The 20,217-nt window shown below is 47.0% G+C and overlaps 1 protein-coding gene across 1 annotated transcript in view; it reads right to left on the bottom strand.

Moving 5' to 3' along the window:
• Positions 1 to 20,217, bottom strand: part of Cracdl (CRACD like) — a 59,800-nt gene that overhangs the window by 27,848 nt on the left and 11,735 nt on the right. Inside the window, exons 2-5 of the mRNA XM_051152771.1 lie at positions 14,456 to 14,535; positions 7,786 to 7,954; positions 2,826 to 2,961; positions 2,324 to 2,485 (exon numbers count right to left, since the gene is read on the bottom strand). Coding sequence (XP_051008728.1) covers positions 2,324 to 2,485; positions 2,826 to 2,961; positions 7,786 to 7,954; positions 14,456 to 14,535 — 547 coding nt within the window. The remainder of the gene's footprint in view (positions 1 to 2,323; positions 2,486 to 2,825; positions 2,962 to 7,785; positions 7,955 to 14,455; positions 14,536 to 20,217) is intronic.

Genomic DNA, 20,217 nt, shown 5'->3' with positions numbered 1-20,217 from the left:
GGACTGCCCTATTGGCAGGCAGGCTGTCCTGCAAAGTTGTTTCACAACAAAGCGAGAATGCTATAGCGCCTGCAGCCCAGATATGTGTGGTGGGGTCTCTGTCAGGGTTTCTATTGCTGCGACAAAACCCCACGACCAAAAGCAGATGTGGGGAGGAAAGGGTTTATTCTGTTTACACTTCCACATTGCTGTTCATCAGGGAAGGAAGTCACGACAGGAAAACAAACAGGGCAGGGACCTGGAGGCAGGAGCTGATGCAGAGGCCTTGGAGAGATGCTGCTCACTGGCTTGCTCCCCCTGGCTTGCTCAGCCTGCTTTCCTGTTGAACCCAGGACCACCGGCCCAGAGATGGCACCACCCACTATGAGCTGGACCCTCCCCCACTGTTCACTAGATCTGTAAGGATCCTCAACTGAGACTCCTTCCTCTCTGATGACTCTAGTTGTGTCAAGTTGAGACAAAAATCAGTCAGTGCAAGGGCAAGAGAGAGACTCTCTGGGATGTGCTGGGTTTTGAGAACAACCCTGTCACCTTTAAACAAGCAGGGAAGCACAGACATATGAAAAACAAAACAAAACAAAAACCTGCACGATCCTATTGGAACACTGGACTAAATATTAGTGTTATATTTACATCATTTGTTTGCTTGTTGATGAGATAAGGTCTCTCACTGTAGTCCTGGCTGGCCTTGAACTCACAGAGATCTATCTGCCTTTGCCTCTCAAGTGCACTACCATCCCCAAAGTTTGGTTTCCTGTGATGAAAGTAGACTGGGTATACTACCTAATAACCGACAAAAATCTCAGAATTTATTTTAAAATAAACAGTAATAGCCATAGGAACAAAAGATTTGGTAAGTGCTGGCCCAGCACGGGTAGTCCCCATTCGGCTTATTAAAATTTGCACACTGCAGCAGAGATCAGGTTTGGAGCTGAGCTCTGTCTTCAATGAATGAAGCTGAGTCCCCATCCTGCCCGATCCAGCCAACTGCAGGTAAAAATGGCTGCTGTGCGAGTCGGTCAAGGGATAGAGGAGAGTAAAGTCAAAGATGAGTCGCAGGAGGCTCCCGACAGAGCTGAGGTACACCATCGCCAATTCTGAAAAAGGGGCATTGCAATTGTACAGGGGCGTGTTTTAAGTTGCTAAGAGGTGCAGTCTTACTCCACAGAGTAAGGCAACAGCGCAGACCAATCTCCCATCATCCAGCCCTTCCTGAAGTTGAAGAGCAGAGGTGCGTAGCCTACTGTCCCCAGACCCTACACTTACTGTGAGCAAATTCAGGGAGTAATTCTCTAGGCAGCTCCATGGGGGTTCCCAAGCTTAGAGCTCACTTAAAATCAGCCACATCACATGTCCTGACCTTTTATTAGTAATATTCTGGGAGCTCACAACTACAAAAATAACTAGTGTGCACTGCGTGTACACACGTGTGTATGTGTGTGTGTGTGTCTGTGTCTGTGTCTGTGTGTGTATATCTGTGTGGCGGGGTGGGTGGTGGTGGGGCTTCTGCGTACCAAAGTTGAGTGGTAACTGAATACAGTTCCAAGCAACCCAGAAGTGGTAACTCTATAGTTTCATTGTAAGCAATGCCCTGGCCAGGCCAGTGGTAAATGTGATCCAGGGATGGTCAAGACAGGTGTGCTGCACAGCTACCAAACACCGCTCTTATTTGTTTCTCAAGGGCTAATATAGTTTGGATCATTCCAATTTCATCTGCACTCAGCAAGGCAAGTTAATATGGAGAAAACGGTCATGCTTTCTCATCTAGGTATGAATACATTATGGTGATATTAATATTATTACCACAAACTAAAATGGCACCATACTGGGTTGTTTATTCCTGAGAGAGCGTCTTTGGGGAGTGAAACATTTAGGATCACTTCCTCCTGTGGCTGAGGGCAGACACTGCTGGTCAAACTTCCTGGCCTGCCTTTTCCCCAGAGGGCCTCATGTGACTCGACCAAACCAACAGGTTCCTGGGGTCAAGACTCAGGCACTGAGCTGAATGCTTCCCCGTGTTTACTGTTCAGTTTGCTCTCTGGCCAATGTCATGAGAGCAGGGGAGATGCTCAGCAGCACGCTGGGTCTGGGCGTCTGCTCAGATAAGAAAGACAAGGCAAAAAAAAAAAAAAAAAAAAAAAAAAAAAAAAAAAAAAAAAAAGAAGAAAGACAAGGCACAGAGCTGACGTCATCAGACTGACCACACAGCCACACAAAACGACAGTGCACAGTCTCCCTCCCTCATGGAGATCTGGTAGGGAGACATGGAGGGCCTCCAGAGATCTAGGGGCGCTTAGGGGCAGGCGTGGATGAAAACACTTGCCTTTATATTCGTGCCTGGACCCACATCATGCAGCAGGGACGTCTCTGGGGGGCTCCGGGGCAGCCCATCATCCTCAGAGCTCATGCCGGTTTCTTCTGTCCGCTTGATAGGAATGCCTCCTGGAGGCGGTGGCCCCATTTTCACATTACATTGTATCTTTAACTAGGTTGAAGGAACAGTAGCCATTCTTAGGATTTTTTTTATCAATAACACCTTCCAACAAATTTTCCTGCTGACTCATTCATTCAGGAAATCACTTCACCACCCCTGTGCAGTGCAGAACACTGACCCGCATGTCTGTCCCCCTGCCCCCTCACTGCCGTCCTTACTCATGAAGCAGTCACCAACAGTGAGTCACAATGTGACTAACTTGCCTGACAGAACTGTAAAGAACCAGTGACTCTACTTTCAGTTGTATAAAGTGCTAAGTTGAAATCACATAGAAAATTCTGGAATTAACCCTGGACAGACACCCACATGACAGCGTAAAGCAAACACTTACCTGCAGAGCCTTGATTCGGTCACACACATTTTCTTGGGAAAACACCCGCACAGGCCGAGCAGGGTCCTGTCCCGATTCAGGAAAGAAAATACTGTCGTGTGAGAGGGCACGGTTGCCCAGTGTGCCCCTGGACTCCCTAGGATAAAAAGAGCCACTGTGAGCTTTTGCCTGCCTCCATCTGTCCCTGATCCTAGGGACTCAGAGGGAGAAAGTGGATGAACGAATGGCATATCCCCCATAAGCCCTCTGTCACGCATAGTCAGCCGTGGCTCATTTGTTCCCGTCGCTGTCAAACACTAGTCATAACCTACAGAAGGGCATTTTCCTAAGAGATTTGAAGGTTGTAGGAGACTTTTTTGATTAGCGGAAAAGTCAAAGTTTGGAGGTGTGAAGTCCAAGGACAGCAAGCCTGGAGGAGAGGAGAGTCTGGCGCAGGCTGGGTTCTGTGGGAATCTGTCACATGTCCTGGGAGCGTGAGGTTGTGGGTTGTGAGCTAAGCTAATGTGCTGCCCATACGCTGGAAGCTGTCGGAGTAGCAGCATCTCCCCAAGACAGTCCAGGTCACAAAAACAAGACCTGCAAGTCTGTAGAGCCTCTCCCTGCGTGGATGACCTGACACCGTTTGTGTATCCTGCTGCTGTGCTTGTGACCCGAAGCATGGAAGGCCAGCTCGAAGCCTAAGGACCCAAATTCACAGGAGACTCATAAAATGCCCTCAGAGGATGTGGGAAGCAGCTGTCAGGCTTTCCTAGCCTGCTGAAGAGTAGGTGGAAGGAGATGACTGAGGCCCTCCGGTAAGGAAGGAAAAGACGCCTCTGTGTGCACGGGACATCTTGTGCCCACCAGCCCCACTCTATCCTCCTTCCGGCATCCCATCCTCTCTGAAGTACTACGGACTCGGAGATGAGGCCCTCCCCGCTGTATATCCAACTGTGTTAGTAGTTCTGTGCTGTGTACACACTCGCGCAAACACACATGCGCATGCGCATACACTCACACCGGGAAAGTACGTTTTCATTTAGCGCCCCAGCTGGATGGTGTTTCCTTCCTAGCCTGTGATAGCCAGCTTGCAAGTGGAAATCCAGAGTACTCAGAAAGGTGGCTCTCAGAAGTTACTCAGAAAGACTCAGCTCAGAGAGTACATACCGAGGACAGACAACTCTGAATGCTAAGGCCTTATGCACACCTAGACTTTCTTCCTACAGTCCACAGCCTGGGGCCATCCACGTGGAAACCATAACTACTGGACAAACACCTCCAGCCCGGGTGTAGCTAGAAGTAGAGGCAGCAGGAAGAGGCCTCAGAAAAGACAGGGAGGAAAAACCACGGAGAGGCCACGGGCATGTGGTCATTCATTATGCAGAGTCTATGTATTGGGAAACAACACACGTGTCCCTCAGCAGATGTCAAATGCAATGTTCATGATGCAGGGCTGGGCAGGTGACAGAGAGGGTGAGGACTCTGCACTGGCACGGGCTTTCCAGAGGACAGGAAGTGACAACAAAACACACGGGACAGAAGAGTATGCTACTCCAGCTGTGTTTGAGTGGAGGGAGGGGCGGTGATACGTGCAAATACGTGTTGAGTATGTGTGTGTCTGCTAATGATTTTTAAAATTTTAAAAAATGGGTTCATGGCAGATACACAAGAGTGGCTCCTTTATGTGGGAAGGAAAGAACTAGATGGAAAAACAGGGTTAAAGGTGGCAACACTTACAACTTCGTCTTTGGAAAGAGGTAATGTGTCCTACAACAGACACAAGATCAATCGGAAAGGGAACTCTTTAAGACTAGTGGGGGGGGGGAAATAATTTTAGGCAGACATGACGGCACATGTGTGTAATCCCAGCGTGGGGAGCAGAGGCAGGAGGAGGACTGGAAACAGGGAAAGAGAAGAAGCCGCTCAGCTGCAGGAGGGAAACAGAAAGCAATTTCATTAGAGGCCAAATTTCTCAGTGTAACAGAAAACAGGATACAAAGGGGAAAGTTTCGTCGGTCCTGCAATTGGAAGCGAATGAACTGCTCGGAATTCTCTCAAAAGCTCCTAGCTCAACCCAGGAGTAGTCTCGAAGAGATGAAAGCCAAGCAGCAGCCACACTGCGACCTCTGAGACAGCTTTACCCTAAAAGGAAGGAAGCATGACTTGTGAAAAAGAGCCAAGACAGGAAACACACAGCTTTAACCTGGGACCTCTCACTGTGCAGGGCGGCAGGGGACCTTTCAGAGAGGGCTGGGCTCCTGACCTGAAGAGCCAGGGGGCCACTCGGAAGTGACTCTTCAGAGCCCAAGGTGAGACAATCAGCAAACACTGTTAGCGATTGATTAAAGCACTGATCGCTTTATATATTCAAAACAGTGTGTTTGGAGCCGATTTGTAGGTCAGTTGGTAGAGGGCTTGCCAGCTTGCACAAAACCCTGGGTTCATTCTGTAGTGCCACGTGAGAACGGGCGTGGTGACATACACCTATAACCCTGGCACTCTAAAGATGGAGGCAAGATCAAAAGTTCAGTTGCCCTTGGTTACATGAAATTCTATCTAAAAAAAATGCAGAGTGAACAAAGAGATGAGAAACGGCACAGCTTTGCCCTGAGGAGTTAAACCATCCAAATGTTCGGAGCAGCGGGTAAGTGTTGGTGGAGTTTTGACACTGACCACCCAGGATTAGTGCTCAATTGGGGTATCAATAGAGGTGAGTTATCGGAGAAGCTAATCAGAGTCAGGCCACGCCCACATCTCTTCAAGCTGGAGCTCAACATGCCTCCAGAGCAGTGGTCCTCGACCCTGCGACCCTTTCATACAGTCCCTCATGTCCTGGTGACCTCCCCCCCACCATAAAATTATTTTGTTGCTTCCTCATAACTAATTTTGACATATCTGACAGGCAGGGCCGGGAGAACACAGACTGTGGCTCAAGTGCACCGAGAGCAGATAGAGAGAGCAGGGCGTTCTGTAGGCAAATGGACCCAAGGGGGCCATCACCCAATGAAACCACCAGTGTCACCCAGCACAAGAAGTGGGCTGCCTGTGCCTTGTAGAAGTTGCTGCAGATACTGGTGGTAGATTCTCATAGAGACTGAATACAGGGGGTCTTTTCCTCAGTGCTGGCCTTGAAAAATGTCATCGTTCCTTCCAGGATGCCATTGTACCCCATGGCTAATCACCCTTACGTTTTTCTTTTTATTTTATCTTTAATTACACATGTCGGGGGAGGGTTCCATGTGAGTCCAGATGCCTGTAGTTACAGGTAGGTGCCCATGGAAGTCAGAGGGGTTGACTCTCCTGATGCTAGCACTATGAACCACCTCATGTAGGTGCTGAGAACCGAACTCAGGTCCTCTGGATAAGCAGCATGCCACCTTAACTGCTAAGCTAAACTCTCTACTGGTACCCTACCCTCTTTCTTTTCTTATTAACTGATGTCAGTCATGTTCCTACTGTGTGCTGGTCCTACACAAATATCAAGGGTCCTGCCTCACTTTCCCTGGGTTCCTACAAGGAACATGCCAGATATACGGGTCGTTTCCTCAGAGCCTGGCCCTCTGGCTATGCTTCTGTTTGTGGCTGGCTGGATTACTCCTAAGAGATGGGGTGGGCATCAGAGTTCCTATAGGGCTAGCCAGGACTCCCACCACCCGTTTCCCCCAACGGTGCACAGTCTTACAAGGTACCCAAGTGGCCATTCTGTTTCTATCTCAGGGAGAAGGGGTGGGGAGTGAGGGGGGTGGGAGGGAACTCAAACTGCTTTTCCATCTTCAGTCATCTAGCGCCACCAAGTGGCCAGTGTAATTTCTCCACCTCTAGAGACAGGCTGCCGTGTCCCTGTCTCTAGAATGCCTCTCTCATTCTTTCTGGCATTTATCCTGAAATAAGAGTTGACGTTTAAACGATATTACAAGCTGCATCCTCTTCTCTTTAATCCAAAATATGACTGTGGATGTAACTGGGATCCATGCATGACTGTACTGGGATGAAACACCAGCTACAAAACTCAAAATTTTGTCCACTAGGGTTGCCTGAGTGTCCACCCCCGATGTCTGATTTTGTTGAGCCCAGATAAGAAGCCGTTTCCTTTCCACCTGCTGGCCTTGTTCTCGAGAATGTGCCCTCATTTGATCAGCCCGTGTTCAAGTTCAGGGAGATGCGTGTTTGCGGTATTGTGTTCGAGGTCCTTAAACACTCTTGGTTAAATCAAGCCAGGGCAAGCATCCCAAGCCTGCCCTTTCTGCTGTGAGATACTGGGCAGGTTCCCATGTTGCTTATGGCTGGGTTTGCTTGTTTCTGCTAAGCCTCATAGCATCATCTTGTGCAGCTACTGCGCTCTTAGTGAACATGTCTCTGGGTGTAGCCTAGCTCCCCCATGAGTTTCTGGACAGTGTCTTGCTTCTGCCTCCCATCTTGGCACCAGAGCCCTAGAATTATGGACTTCCATGGAACCCTCTCCCTGGGCACTGCTATAAAGCTATTTTTAAAAGGAGTTGTACAATTTTTAGTTTACGCTTGTGAGCGATTCGCCTGCATGTATATATGTGTGCCATACACTTGCCCGGCCTCCTTAGGGGAGACCAGAGCTGGAGTTACAGATGGTTGTGAGCCATAATATGGGGGCTGGGAACCAGACCCAGGTCTCTGCAAGAACAGGAAGTGCTCCTAACCCCTGAACCATCTCTCCAAACCCAACTACTATGAGCTTTTAAATACTTTACAGCACCCAGCAGGTCTCAACCACACAATCAGGTCCCCTACCTACCTTTCTCCTCCCCTGTGTCTGAAAAGTGAATGGACGTGCCATGTATTGAGAATTCCTGAGGGGATTCCCCCAGGATGGGAGGGGGGTTGCTGAGGCACTGAAGTAAGAGTGTTGGACACCCCCTGTGCCTGGTGTCCTCCTCCGACACCCCCTGTGCCCGGTGTCCCCTCCTCTTTGAGGTTCTCAAACCAGACGCACATGAAAGCGACTTACTCCAGCTCGTCTTCAGAGTCATAGCCCACCGGCCCTGACTCGATGGGGATGACCTCGCTCTTGGCCGGATTCTGCTTCCAGGAAGTGTTTCCTGTGGACGAGGGGGACTCCTTCCTCTTCTTCTTCCCAAACAACTTCTTGAAAGTTTTAAATTTGGATTTTTTCTTTCCTGCACAGATGGGGAAAAAAATGACCAGGAATGTATTAGGGTACGGGTACAGATGACAAGAAAGTAGGGACTCAATGTACTCCAGACAGACACACATGACATATAAAGCCTGCACCCCTAAAACAAATACTGATTTCTATCTTTAAAAAAAAAGGCTGGACCAGTGATCATGCTGTGAAGACAAGCGCCCTTCTGACTGAGGCCCCCTCCCAATAGCCACTGGGCTTCCCTATCCACAGGCCACCAAGCTCATGTCCATGTTACCCGCTGCACTGGTCACAAAGCCACTGGCCATGCGTGTTGCACATGTGCCACCATGCCCTTCCTGATGAACACCCTGAAGGAACACCCAACTGTTTCTCAGTCCCAGGGCCGATGAAGGGTTTTGGATTTGTGTTGACGGTTGATACTTATTTTACTGTATAAATGTAATTTATCATTTGTATCAAAAATTAAACTTTCCTGTATATAGATGGTACACCATGGGCATGCACTGCCCAAAGAGATGCAAAGAGAGCATCAGCTTCCCAGAGGCTGGAATTATATATGTAGATGGTTATGAATTGCCATGTGGGTGCTGGGAGCCGAAGGTGGGCCGTTTGGAAGAGTGGCCCATGCTCTTAACCTCTGAGCCATCTTTCCAATTAGTAAATGAGCCAAGAACTCTGGACCTGATCAAAGACTCAAACCCAAGTGGCCTTCCTCTCACTTGACGCCATGTTCTTTAAATCTCCTGAACATGCATAATAAATATTTCACACACAATGTACATATAGCCAGTCGGGAGAGCTGAAGGCTGAGTGATAACCCAAGCTGTTTTTAAAGGATATTTTTATTTTGAAAATTGTGTTTTGGGGTGAGTAGGCAAGAAAAATTGTGGCTATTCCTACAGTGGAAAGGCTGTGGCCAGACTGAGCTCCTCAGGTGTCCCTCTCATTCCTACCCCCAGGTGTATCAGACCCAGGAGCCCATGGTTCCGCCTGGGCAGCTCAGCCATGTTCATGCCTTCCCTTCTGAGTATCTGTAAGACTGGATGGTGGAAGGAAGCAGAACCAGAGAGCACAACCATGCTGTGTGACATGACAGAAGTTTGCTAGGATGGTCTAAGACAGCTTTGTAAGTAAGTCTCAAACAGAACTGATTAAAAATAAATGAATAAGGAAAGGATCCTCCTAATTGTCTTTGTGTTGAAGTCCCTTTGAAAATTTCACATGACTTCTCGCCTTCATGTGGGAAATAACCTGAGATTCTGCCAGCAAGAGCAAACGTCTCTCCAGAGAAGACAAACGTTCTACGGCAGTTTTCTCAACGTCCAGTAGAAAGTTCCCTTCACATCACAAAATGTTTATCTTGTGTGCAGATGTCTCCTCCACAGTTTACGCTGCAAGACTCTCAGGAGACCTTTGCATTTGATAGGAGTGCCACCTGGCCTTCAAGCAGTCAACAAATTATTAGGTGTCCCTGGAGACCTGCACAAGCAAACAGCTTTCCCGCCTTGATACCCAGGTGCTGCTCAGGGCACGGAACAGTGGGGCTAGGAGCACGGCTACAAATAGCAGAGTGAGATGGCCATGCACTTTTATGCCAGTGGAAAAATCCAGCTTCGGGCGACCTGGCACCCTCATCTGGCCTCCCCAGGCACTACATATGGGTATAAACATCACATGTAGCTTAGGAGTTAATCCGCCATCTCCTTCGTGTTTATTCTTTCCTCTCCTAGGCTTTGTGACCCAGGTTCTTAAATGGTTACAGGACTGATCCCCTTTCCTGCTTCTTCAGTCTGTTTTATTGTTTCATATGTGTAGGGACTTATCTAAATCTTAACATTTCAAATTTACTGGCAAAAAGCTCCCGCCGCCAAGACACACTGTCGGGCATCGGCAGTGTCTGTAGCAGTGCCTCCTCCTTTTCCCTTGGTCAGCTACGCCAATGGCTTGTGACAAGGGTTAGGCACTTCCGGAGCTCCACCACTGAGGGGCACAAGCCGACACTTCAGGAAACACAGGTCCCCCTAGACCTGCTAAACCCTACACATTATAAAAGTTTGCATTGTCATTATTATTTGGTCAGAAGTATTTTCTGATTTTGTGATCATCCCTTTTTAGATCTATGTGTTATACAGAAAGGCATGTCTTTATTTCCAAGCCCCTGGCAACCTTCTATCTCTTTTTATTAATTTCATTGTGGTGAGATGATGTGCTCTGAATTTTGTTCTATTCAAATCTGTTGAGACTTACTTTATGGTTTGCCATGTTGACAGTTTCCACAGATTTCCCATAAGAAAATGATGCATTTTCTTTCTTGTCTTAGAGATGGCAATTTGGGCACTACCATTTTCATTTTGAGTTTATATTTTATACCTCTACTAATTTTCAAAATAAATTTGTCCTAACAATTTCAGAAAGGGGGTGGGGACTTTATTCTCTTTCTTTAGTTGTCCATTTCTATGTCACAGCTTTTAAGGGGCAAACGCAGGTCTCTGTCAATGTCTCTGCTTCTCTTCGGTCCTGGCATCCATCCACCTCAGGTTTGGCCTTCCCAGCTTGGTAGTTACTTCTTCTGTGATTCACAGTTTTGTGGGTCCTACTGTGCTGTTAAGGAATCAGCCCTGACTCTTCTTTTTGCTCCCGTGAAGGCAGCTCACTCTTCCTTGGACCTAAGACTCTTAATTTGAACGTTGGCATTCTACATATTTCCCACTGTATTTTTACTGCTTTTTAGTTATTCCTCTTAGGAGTCATTGGGTTTCTTTTATTTAGCTAGTTACTTTTTATTTAGGTATGTATGTCTGCACACATGTGGTACCTGCAGAGGCCAGAAGAGGGTGCCAGGCGGCCTGAGGCTGGAGTTTCAGGTGGCTTCCTTGGGAACTGAACTCAGAACCTATGCTAGAGTAGTGAGCGCTCTTAGCCACTGAACCATCTCTCCGCCCCTCAGTGGGCAACTTAAATCTGAGGGCTAAGCTATTCTCTTGTTTTTTGTTTGTTTGTTTGTTTGTTTTGTTTTTTTGAACAATTCTAGAAAATTTCCAGACATCCTCCTCCCTGAGCCCCTGTGGAAGATGCTGAGGTTGCCACTCAGCTCTGTCTCTTCTTTTTTTCTTTTCTTTTTTCTTTTTTCTGTTTCTCTTCTTTTTATCCTTCCGCTCTGCACTCTGTACGGTTCCCTGTGCTCTTGAGCTGGTGCAATCTGCTCTTACACGGAACACTGAAGTTTTACTAATTATATTTACTTTTTAAAAAATCCACATATTTAAAATCTGCAGTATTTTTTTTGTTTTTTGTTTTTTGTTTTTTTTTTTTTTGAGACAGGGTTTCTGTGTAGCCTTGGCTGCTGTCCTGGACTCACTTTGTAAACCAGGCTGGCCTCGAACTCACAGCATCAGCCTGCCTCTGCTTCCCAAGTGCTGGGATTAAAGGTGTGTGCCACCACCAAGCTACAGCAAACATCTACAGACCAGCACAATTACTTCCTCAAGCAAGCAGCAGCCCCTGGATCTGCTCCTCTTAGTGAAATCACAGAGTGCACATCAGGTCATGGAATGCAGCCTTCTGATTCTGGCTTCCTTCACTTAGAAACTCATTCACATCGCTATTAAACACCAATAGTCTGTTTTCTTTTTACTGTGAGTACCATTCCATTATACAGGTATATTTGTTGGTTGAACCATGGGGCTGACTGAAGGCCATTTGACAATCACGAATAAAGTCACTTTCAGTTTTTATGTAAATCCTAGATTTCATTGCCCTTAGGTATGGGTGTGTGTCTAACTTCATAAGAAACTGCCAAAATGTCTTTCAAAGTGGTTATACCATTTTTGTATTTTACAAGGAAAAGCATCATGACCAGCACTCGTCAGGATTATTATAAACGTTTTAATTTAGTTCAAAGTTATAGTATTTAATTTATAGCACTTAATGAATACAGATGCTGCCGTTTGTCCACATTCTTAGGCCAATTTTAAATTAGGCTAGTTTATTATTATTTATTATTAATTGCTATTTTGCTTTGGATAGTTTAAAATATATGCTGGATGTAAGTTGTTGCTTTTGGTAACCAGTGTGATTTTCCCAATCTGTGACTTATATTTTTGTTTTCTAAATAGTGTTTTTACAGAGAAAGGTTTTAAATTTTGATTAAGTTTCATTCATAAGATTATCTTTTATGGATTAAGGTCTTGTTTCTAAGAACCCTGGCCTAGCTGTAGGTAATAAATGTTTTATCTTTACCATTCTTATAAGAGGATGCAAGTTTTTTTTGTTTTTTTGTTTTTTTGCTTTGTTTTGTTTTGTTTTTTTGAGATAGGACTTCTCTGTGTAACATCCCTGGCTGTCCTAGACTCGCTTTGTAGACCAGGCTAGCCTCGAACTCACAGCGATCCACCTGCCTCTGCTTCCCGAGTGCTGGGATTGAAGGCGTGCGCCACCATGCCGGGCTTGAGGATGCAAGTCTTTACCACTCATCTCTGTCGCACTCTGAGCTGTTCCGGGTCACCGGTGAGGTGTAGTGGTGATGCTCTTCCTTTCCTTCTCTCTCTGTCTCTTTCCTTCCTGCTGTCCCTTCTCTTGCTTCTGTTTCTAATCTTAGTTTATCTTATGTTTACAAATGTTTTGCCTGTGTGTGTGTGTGTGTGTGTGTGTGTGTGTGTGTGTGAGTGAGTACACCATGTGACACATCAGATCTCCTAGAACTGGAGTTACAGATAGTTGTGAGTCACCATGTTGGTGCTGGGAATTGAACCCGAGTCCTCTGCAGAGCAACAAGTGCTCTTAACTGCTGAGCCATCTCTCCAGCCCCATCCTTCTGGGTTTGTTTGAAAAGGGTCACACTACATCCCAAAGTGGTCCTAAACTGCCTATGTAGCTGAGGGTGATCTTGAACATCTGATGTCCTATTTCCACCTCCCAAGCCTCCTATTCTAGGTAAGACAGTACAAAGGTCTTTCAAGGAAGCAGTTTGCTTCTGCACGGCAACCGGGTCATGTCTGACCAAGGAGCATTACTGACCCTAGTTCAAGGGATTATCCAAGTGAGACAAAGAGGCTACAGATGCACAGAAGGGCTCGGTTATCTGTGGGCCACACCCACTGCAACCCTGTAGCTCATCAAAGGGAAGGCCTTCTGTCAGCAGAGTCTCCTCAGATCCTGTATCTTGCCTTCTATCCCACCCACCCCCACATCCTACCCAACAAGAAAATAAGATTCAAACTGTCAGAGTAAAAGGAGAAAGGAAAGTATGCTCACTTATCCCTCTAAGCTACCAGTTTCCTTTCAACTCGTGTCCCCTTCTAGAATTTTCAAATTTTAAGAAGGAAATAAGTTCACTATTCTTGGAAACAAAAATACAATAAGTTGATTCTCTCACTTTCTAAAACAGATTCCTCGTGGTGACCTATGCAGGCCAAACTGACATCTGCTGAAGCTAGTTTGTGGGACACGAAATACTTGTTTATAATGTTTTTGTATTTTAAAAGTAATAATTCGGTGTTCCATGACATGATACAGTTTAAATGACCATACCCTCAGCTCGCATTTGGACTTATTTGGTACCTACTCAAATAAGACAGAAAAGTGGCCCTACTATAAACTGAGCAATCCATCTTCATATACGAAACAGTGTTCACTGAAAGAAGTGTCTGAAGGTAGCACCTGGTTGTAAGGTTTATTATCATGGGAAGTTATTCTTTCTGACCGAAGTCAAAGAAAATCACTCCTGGGATTTTTTAATTTACCCAACAGAGGATTGGAGACCTTTGTTAAGTCTGGTCTACAAAGCGAGTCCAGGACAGCCAGGACTACAAGAGAAACCCTGTCTTGAAAAAACAAATAAGCAAAAATAAGGTGAGTAAAATGGCTGAGATGGATGAGAATGTGCACTGAGGGAGATCAGTGTTTTTTTTTTTTTAATATCAATTTCACAACTGTATCAAGACTTAAAGAGCAATCCCATGACCAGACCATTCTTGGAATGTGTTCTCAAGCGATGACTCAGGAGCCCGGACGTTGACCTGCCAGAGGCTAAGATAAAGGTCTTATAAAAGTCATAAGAGAAGGTCAAAGGCCCTTTCAGTGGAATGACTTTCTCTGGAGTGTCAGCTCATCCTGTATTTTACAAAAGCTCCTATGCATGCCTTTGGGAATCGTTGGATGATAAATGACGCCATTTAGCCTTGGCCTCTATATGTAGCCCAACCTGCCCTTGAACTCGTGACCTTCTTGCCTCTGACATCAAAGTACAGATATTCCGGGTTTAGCCCCTGATCCTTTGCTTTCAAGTCAAACACAATGCCATATTTACCTCCAGGAAAAGGAAATATTTAAACCTCATGCTTAGGCAGAGCCACAGGAGAGCAGTTCTACCAAAGGGCGTTAAGTGGCAAGGCTGTTGTTCTCCCAGAGACAGCGAGGGGCTGAGGAAAGCTGAGCAGCCAAGAAAGCCACAAAGCACAGCTCCATGCAACCAGACAGAGCTCTTTGTAGAGCTGGGAAGTTGGGGCCTCACCTGTGCCGTCCTCCCCGAGGCCTTCAGCCGACTCTCGGAGCTTCATGTCCGTCATCCTTGTGGAAATCATGTCCGGCTCACTAAAACCAGAGGAAAATCCATGTTAGAGAAACACGCTGAGCAGATGTGACTGGCGAGTGCCACGTTGGTGGGGCCTGCGTCTGCCTGTCACCTCACCTGCACATAACTCTGAAAAATCGGAGTCCAGGGCAGAGAGGAGAGCAGGACAGGCACAGACCATGACCAGAGCCCCATGGGGAGCAGCCACAGAAGCGTCTTTCTAAATGCTTGGTGTCAGCAATTTCACAGAAAACATAACAGCATCACTAAACGCAACGGAGGCCAGAGAGTGTCACAGTTCCCCTCAAATTATGAGAGACTGTTTGTTTTTCCTGGAGCAAGTTTGAAAAATGTGGAGAGTAAAATAAAACAAAAAACCAAACCACCCATAATCCCACTGACTAAGGATAATCTTAAGTGTGTTTTAGTGTCTTTCCACCCCACCTTTATATAGACACGTGTTATCCATGCACACCCTGAGAACCTTGCTTTTCGTAGCATATTGCTTGATTAAAATTCCTTCTGAGTGTCAATCTGAAAGGCTGCACAATATGTTAATATGATTTACATGGAGTCTTCTGGTTTTGAACTTGGGAAAAAATTCCAAGCAAACAGAAGTACGGTGAACATCTGGTGAACCCCATATAAAATTACCCTCCTTCACTGTACCCCACGCTCACTAGAGCATTTCCAAGTAAACCATCCTAGTTACTATTACCGTTTCATCCATATGGATTTACCTTCTTCCTAAATAAAAGTATCTGACTGACTCATCCATAGTCCTGCTACGTGTGTTTCTGCCTCCCACGCCCAATCCAAGACAGCACACCCTCCCTCCGTGTATAGCACACTCTATCTGGAAAGGCATTTTGACTGGGAGTGGCTATGGATCCTCATACTGAAAAGACACGTTCAAATGTTTGATTAAGTGATTCATAGTTCTGCTTTTACAGGAGGTAAAAATGATGAGAGGACAGAACACATTTAACAGAAGGGATGGAACATTCACAGCGTTCTGCGCTGGAGTTGGCACTAATACTTAGATGGCCTTTAATATAAATGTTAGAGTGTTTGTCCTCCCACCACGCTGGTTTCTTTTAAAGTTGTTCTTCTTCTTCTTCTTCTTCTTCTTCTTCTTCTTCTTCTTCTTCTTCTTCTTCTTTTTCTTCTTCATCATCATCATCATCACTTGAGACAGGGTCTCACTAAGTAGCACTAGCTGGCCTGGGACTTGCCATGTACATAAGGCTGGCTTCAAACTCACAGAGATCTGCTTGCCTCTTTTTCCCTGTCTTAATTAGGGTTTCTATGGCTGTAATAAAAGACCATGGCCAAAAGCAACTTGGGGAGGAAAGGGTTTATTTTGGTTTACAGTTCAACAACACAGTCCATCACTGAGAGAAGTCTGGACAGGAACTCAAACAGGGCAGGAACCTGGAGGCAGGAGCTGATGCAGAGGCCATGGAGGGGTGCTGCTTACTGGCTTGCTCCCCATAAATTGTTCAACCTATTAGCGTATAGCACCCAGGACAACCAGCTCAGGGGTAGCACAGACCACAACTGAGTTGAGCTCTCCCACACAATCATCAAGTGAGAAAAGGCCACAGGCTTGCCCGCAGGCTAATCTGGTAGGCTTATTTTCTCAGTTGAGGTTCCCTCTTCCAAAGCTGCTCTAGTTTGTGTCAAGTTTACATAAAACTAGCCAGCACATTCCTGGCTGCTAGGATTAAAGGCATGTGCCACTCACCTTTATTCTTATTTTTTCATGTGTGTGTGTGTGTGTGTGTGTGTGTGATAGAGAGAGAGACAGACCGACAGACAGACAGACAGAGACAGAGAGAGACAGAGACAGAGAGACAGAGACAGAGACAGAGACAGAGACAGAGACAGACAGACAGACAACGTGTGAAGGTGCCTTCAGAGGCCAAGGGAGAGTGCTGGGTCCTCTGGTGCTGGATACAGGCTGCTGTGAGCCATCTGCTGTGGGTTTTGGGAACAGAACTTGAGCTCTGGGCAAGAGTAGTACGTGCTCTTAGTTAATCTCACCACTCCAGCTCCCTGGATGATTTCTTAAAGGCGCAAAGAAAGCTCTTTTCTTTTAAATTTAGCCTCTCAATTTTCATGTACTTTGGCTTTGTGTAAACATCTGGCCTCATATCAGTTCAGTCAAAAACCTTTTGATAGGACCTCACACTCCTGGTCCCACTGAGCATAAAGCAAAGGTGAGGTAGGAACAGCGCTTGCTCATATTGTTGTTGAAGGCCACTCTACGCCTTGTTATCACGCCCTGTGCTCGCAAAGCAACAGATGCTGCACTCAAAGAGGTGAATGCTCGTGACATGCCTTCTGCCAGGCAAAGGCCTCCAAGACGTCAGCTACCTCTGACTGTCTGTGTGGTTTGTACAGTGATACTATGGAGGCCAAGGAGCCACCAGGGAACTTGGGGTGATGGGCGATGGAGGAAGAACCAGGGAACTTGGGGTGATGGGCAACGGAAGAACCCAAAGGCAGCAGGGAGAGTGAAGCTGGTGATGTAGAGAGTCGTCAACTGTTAATTAACCTGGGTGATCACCTGCCTGGGCTGTCGCTGAGGTAGAAAGATGGAAGGATAGAGAATTTCCATCCTTTGAACTTGGCATCAGTCACAATGACTGCAAAGTACATGCAAATTATATACATAACATCAGTTATCTCCTGTAGCCCTGCAATGCTCTGTTTTGCCAGTCTGGAGTTGAGAACGCACATCACGTTAGCTGACTTATTAGGTTGCCTGAGGGAGTGAAGCAGGCTTCATTCTGAACGTTCATACGGACTGTGCTTCGGAGTTGCTGGGATACAGCAACAGATGAGAGCTACAGCGTCCCTGTCTCTTTCAGGTGTTGCCCTGGTGACGGGGGAGAGCCCTGGGTGGCTCTGTTTGTGCACTCTGAGATGTACTGGACAGGGGGAAGCCAGGGAGTTGTAAGCATGGGCTCTCCCACTGACATGGCCCTGCCCACTGAGGAACCCTTGCCTGAGTCCAGGGCTGAGGGAGCAGGAGTCTCAGGCTGAGGGAAGGAGTTTGAGAGGAAGTGTCTGCTAACTGAGAAGGTACAACTCTACAGAAACCGTGGTGTCACCTCTGGCAGATGAAGAGTGTCATTGGCGGGAAATATGAGGGTTATGTCTGAGTGTGTGCATGAGCATCCCTGGGTAGGTGTGTAGCGGGGGGGTGGGGGGTGGGGAGGCACCCTCTTTTTATCCTACGATCCCAGAGGAGCCCAAAGGCTCAGAGCTGTTTCTCCAGGGTTGACTGATGGGGCTGTGATAAAGCTGCCTAGGGCAATGGGTTCAGGAGCAGGTATAGGCACTGGGGAGCAAGAAGGGACCTAGTCCTTCTATCCTCCCTAAAGGTTAATGCCGAGTACCATGAGATGCGGAAACATCCAGGAGACTTGAGAAGACAAATGGTGCCCACTGATAAAGGGGCTGCCACAGCTCATCTCAGGACCTGCTCACGCTTCCTACTCCAACTGCCTTCCTACTGATACGTGTGTAAGGCAATTAAAAGAAAAAGGGCAACAACCTGCATATTGGGGTGTCTTGGGGTTGCGTCTTAATTCTAAAATCACCAGCACTGGGCTCATAAATGGGTTCCCCACTTACAAAAGACAGACAGTAATACTTTTAATCCAGCAGGGCTGTGTTAACTGCTTTCTTCACTGCTCTGACAAAATGCCTGACATTAAGGAAGGAAGAAGGGAAGGTTTGTCCATCACGGTGCGGTAACCATGGCAACAGGAGTGTCAGGAAGCAGCTCACACCGCGCTCACAGTCAGGAAGTAGACAGAGGTGGATGCTAGCACTTAGCCCACTTTCTTCTTTCTGTTTATCCTAGGACCAAAGTCCATGGGATGGGGCCACTCACATTCAGGGTGGGTCTTCTCCCATTTTGTTAAAACTGTTTTTGAAAACATACTCATAGACTCACGCTGAGGTGTGTCTCCATGGTGATTCTAAACCCATCAGGATGACAGTGAAGAGCAGAAGCCATCACAGGACCAGAAGCCAGCACAGGACCAGTAGCCAGCACGGGACCAGCAGCCAGCACGTGACCAGAAGCCATCACAAGACCAGTAGCCATCACAGGACCAGTAGCCATCACAGGACCAGAAGCTATCACAGGACCAGAAGCCAGCACAGCACCAGATGCCATCACAGGACCAGTTGCCAGCACAGGACCAGTAGCCATCACAGGACCAGAAGCCATCACAGGACCAGTAGCCATCACAGGACCAGAAGCCAGCACAGCACCAGAAGCCAGCACAGGACCAGAAGCCAGCACAGCACCAGAAGCCAGCACAGGACCAGAAGCCAGCACAGCACCAGAAGCCAGCACAGGACCAGAAGCCAGCACAGCACCAGTAGCCATCACAGGACCAGAAGCCAGCACGTACAAGAGCTTACTGAGCACTGCTGTGTGTGCCACCACAACTCATTCGTCACCTGTCTGTACAAACATGCCCCCGGCATACTTGACTGCTGTATCTTAGTATGGGTGTCAACTTTATCTCATGAAAACCTAGCAAATGGCTCGTTTTAGGGTAGCCACTATCAGTCATGGGATGGCTGACGCTTGACTTTCCTAGTCCTCACTCAAGTTGCAGCAGGGCAACAGATGAGACACACCCATCATCCCAGAGGAGAGGCTACCACAAGTGGAGAAGAGCTTGTATCACATGGCCATTCTAGGGGGAAACATCACAGCTCTAACAACAGACCACCTCAGTTGGGCCTTGTGAGGGCTGTGCCCGTCTCTGTAAAGCCAAGTACAAGTCCACAGTAAGCAAGCTCATCGTTGGCTCTCTACGGGAAAACATGCTTGCCTCGGGAACTCACAGTCCAATCTACCTTTACCACCGGCCCACAGCAGGCAGCTGTGCTGCCCAACCCCTGTTCTTGTTTTTCTGACAGCTGTTAAATCCCAATCAAAGAAAACCAATCCTTTAGACTAAATCTGGACTTCAAGGGCCTCTTCAAGGGTTCTGATTAACTCCTCTAGCCCTCTCTGCAGTGTGCAGTTCTTAATGTGTTTGTGGGCACCAGCAGACTCCAGGGAAGTCCTGTTTCCAAAAGAAATTTCAGCGTGGGGGGCTTGTCTCCACTCTGTGGCCTCAGGCTCCTCCCCGGCTAACAGCTGAGCTCTACCAGTAGCTGCAAGTTCTACTAAAAATCCTAGATTTAGCCACATGAAGCACAGGTTCTAATGTATTATCTTAAATGTTCCAATCCACTAAACTTACATACACAATGGAAAAAACATTTGTGCACTAAGGACATACATCTAAGCATGCAATTATGAAGGAAAGTTTTAGTGTTCGTCCTGCAGAGCAATTCCACCCCCTACGGATGCTTTCAGTCACCTGGACCTTTTACAGTGCACCCCAAGGACGGACGGCAGCAGGCACTGGCCAGCCTTAGGGGAGGCTAGTCTAAAACAAAACCATGAAGCAACTTCAATTTGGTCTCCTTCCACCTCTGTTTTCAGCGTTCCTCCTACTAGCTTCTCTCATCCATGGCAAGGCTCTCTGTGCCCACCAAGCTTCATGCCGTTATCTGAAATAGTATTATTCTCTGAGAAGCAACAGCATTTTAAGTGGAAAGATCACAACAGAAAGCAACTGCCAACCCCAATTCTTTTCTTTTCTTTCTTTCTTATTTTG

This window comes from Acomys russatus, chromosome 11 (genome assembly GCF_903995435.1).
Source record: "Acomys russatus chromosome 11, mAcoRus1.1, whole genome shotgun sequence".
In the NCBI taxonomy this organism is placed as follows: domain Eukaryota; kingdom Metazoa; phylum Chordata; class Mammalia; order Rodentia; family Muridae; genus Acomys; species Acomys russatus.
This window is presented reverse-complemented; position numbering and strand designations above follow the sequence as displayed.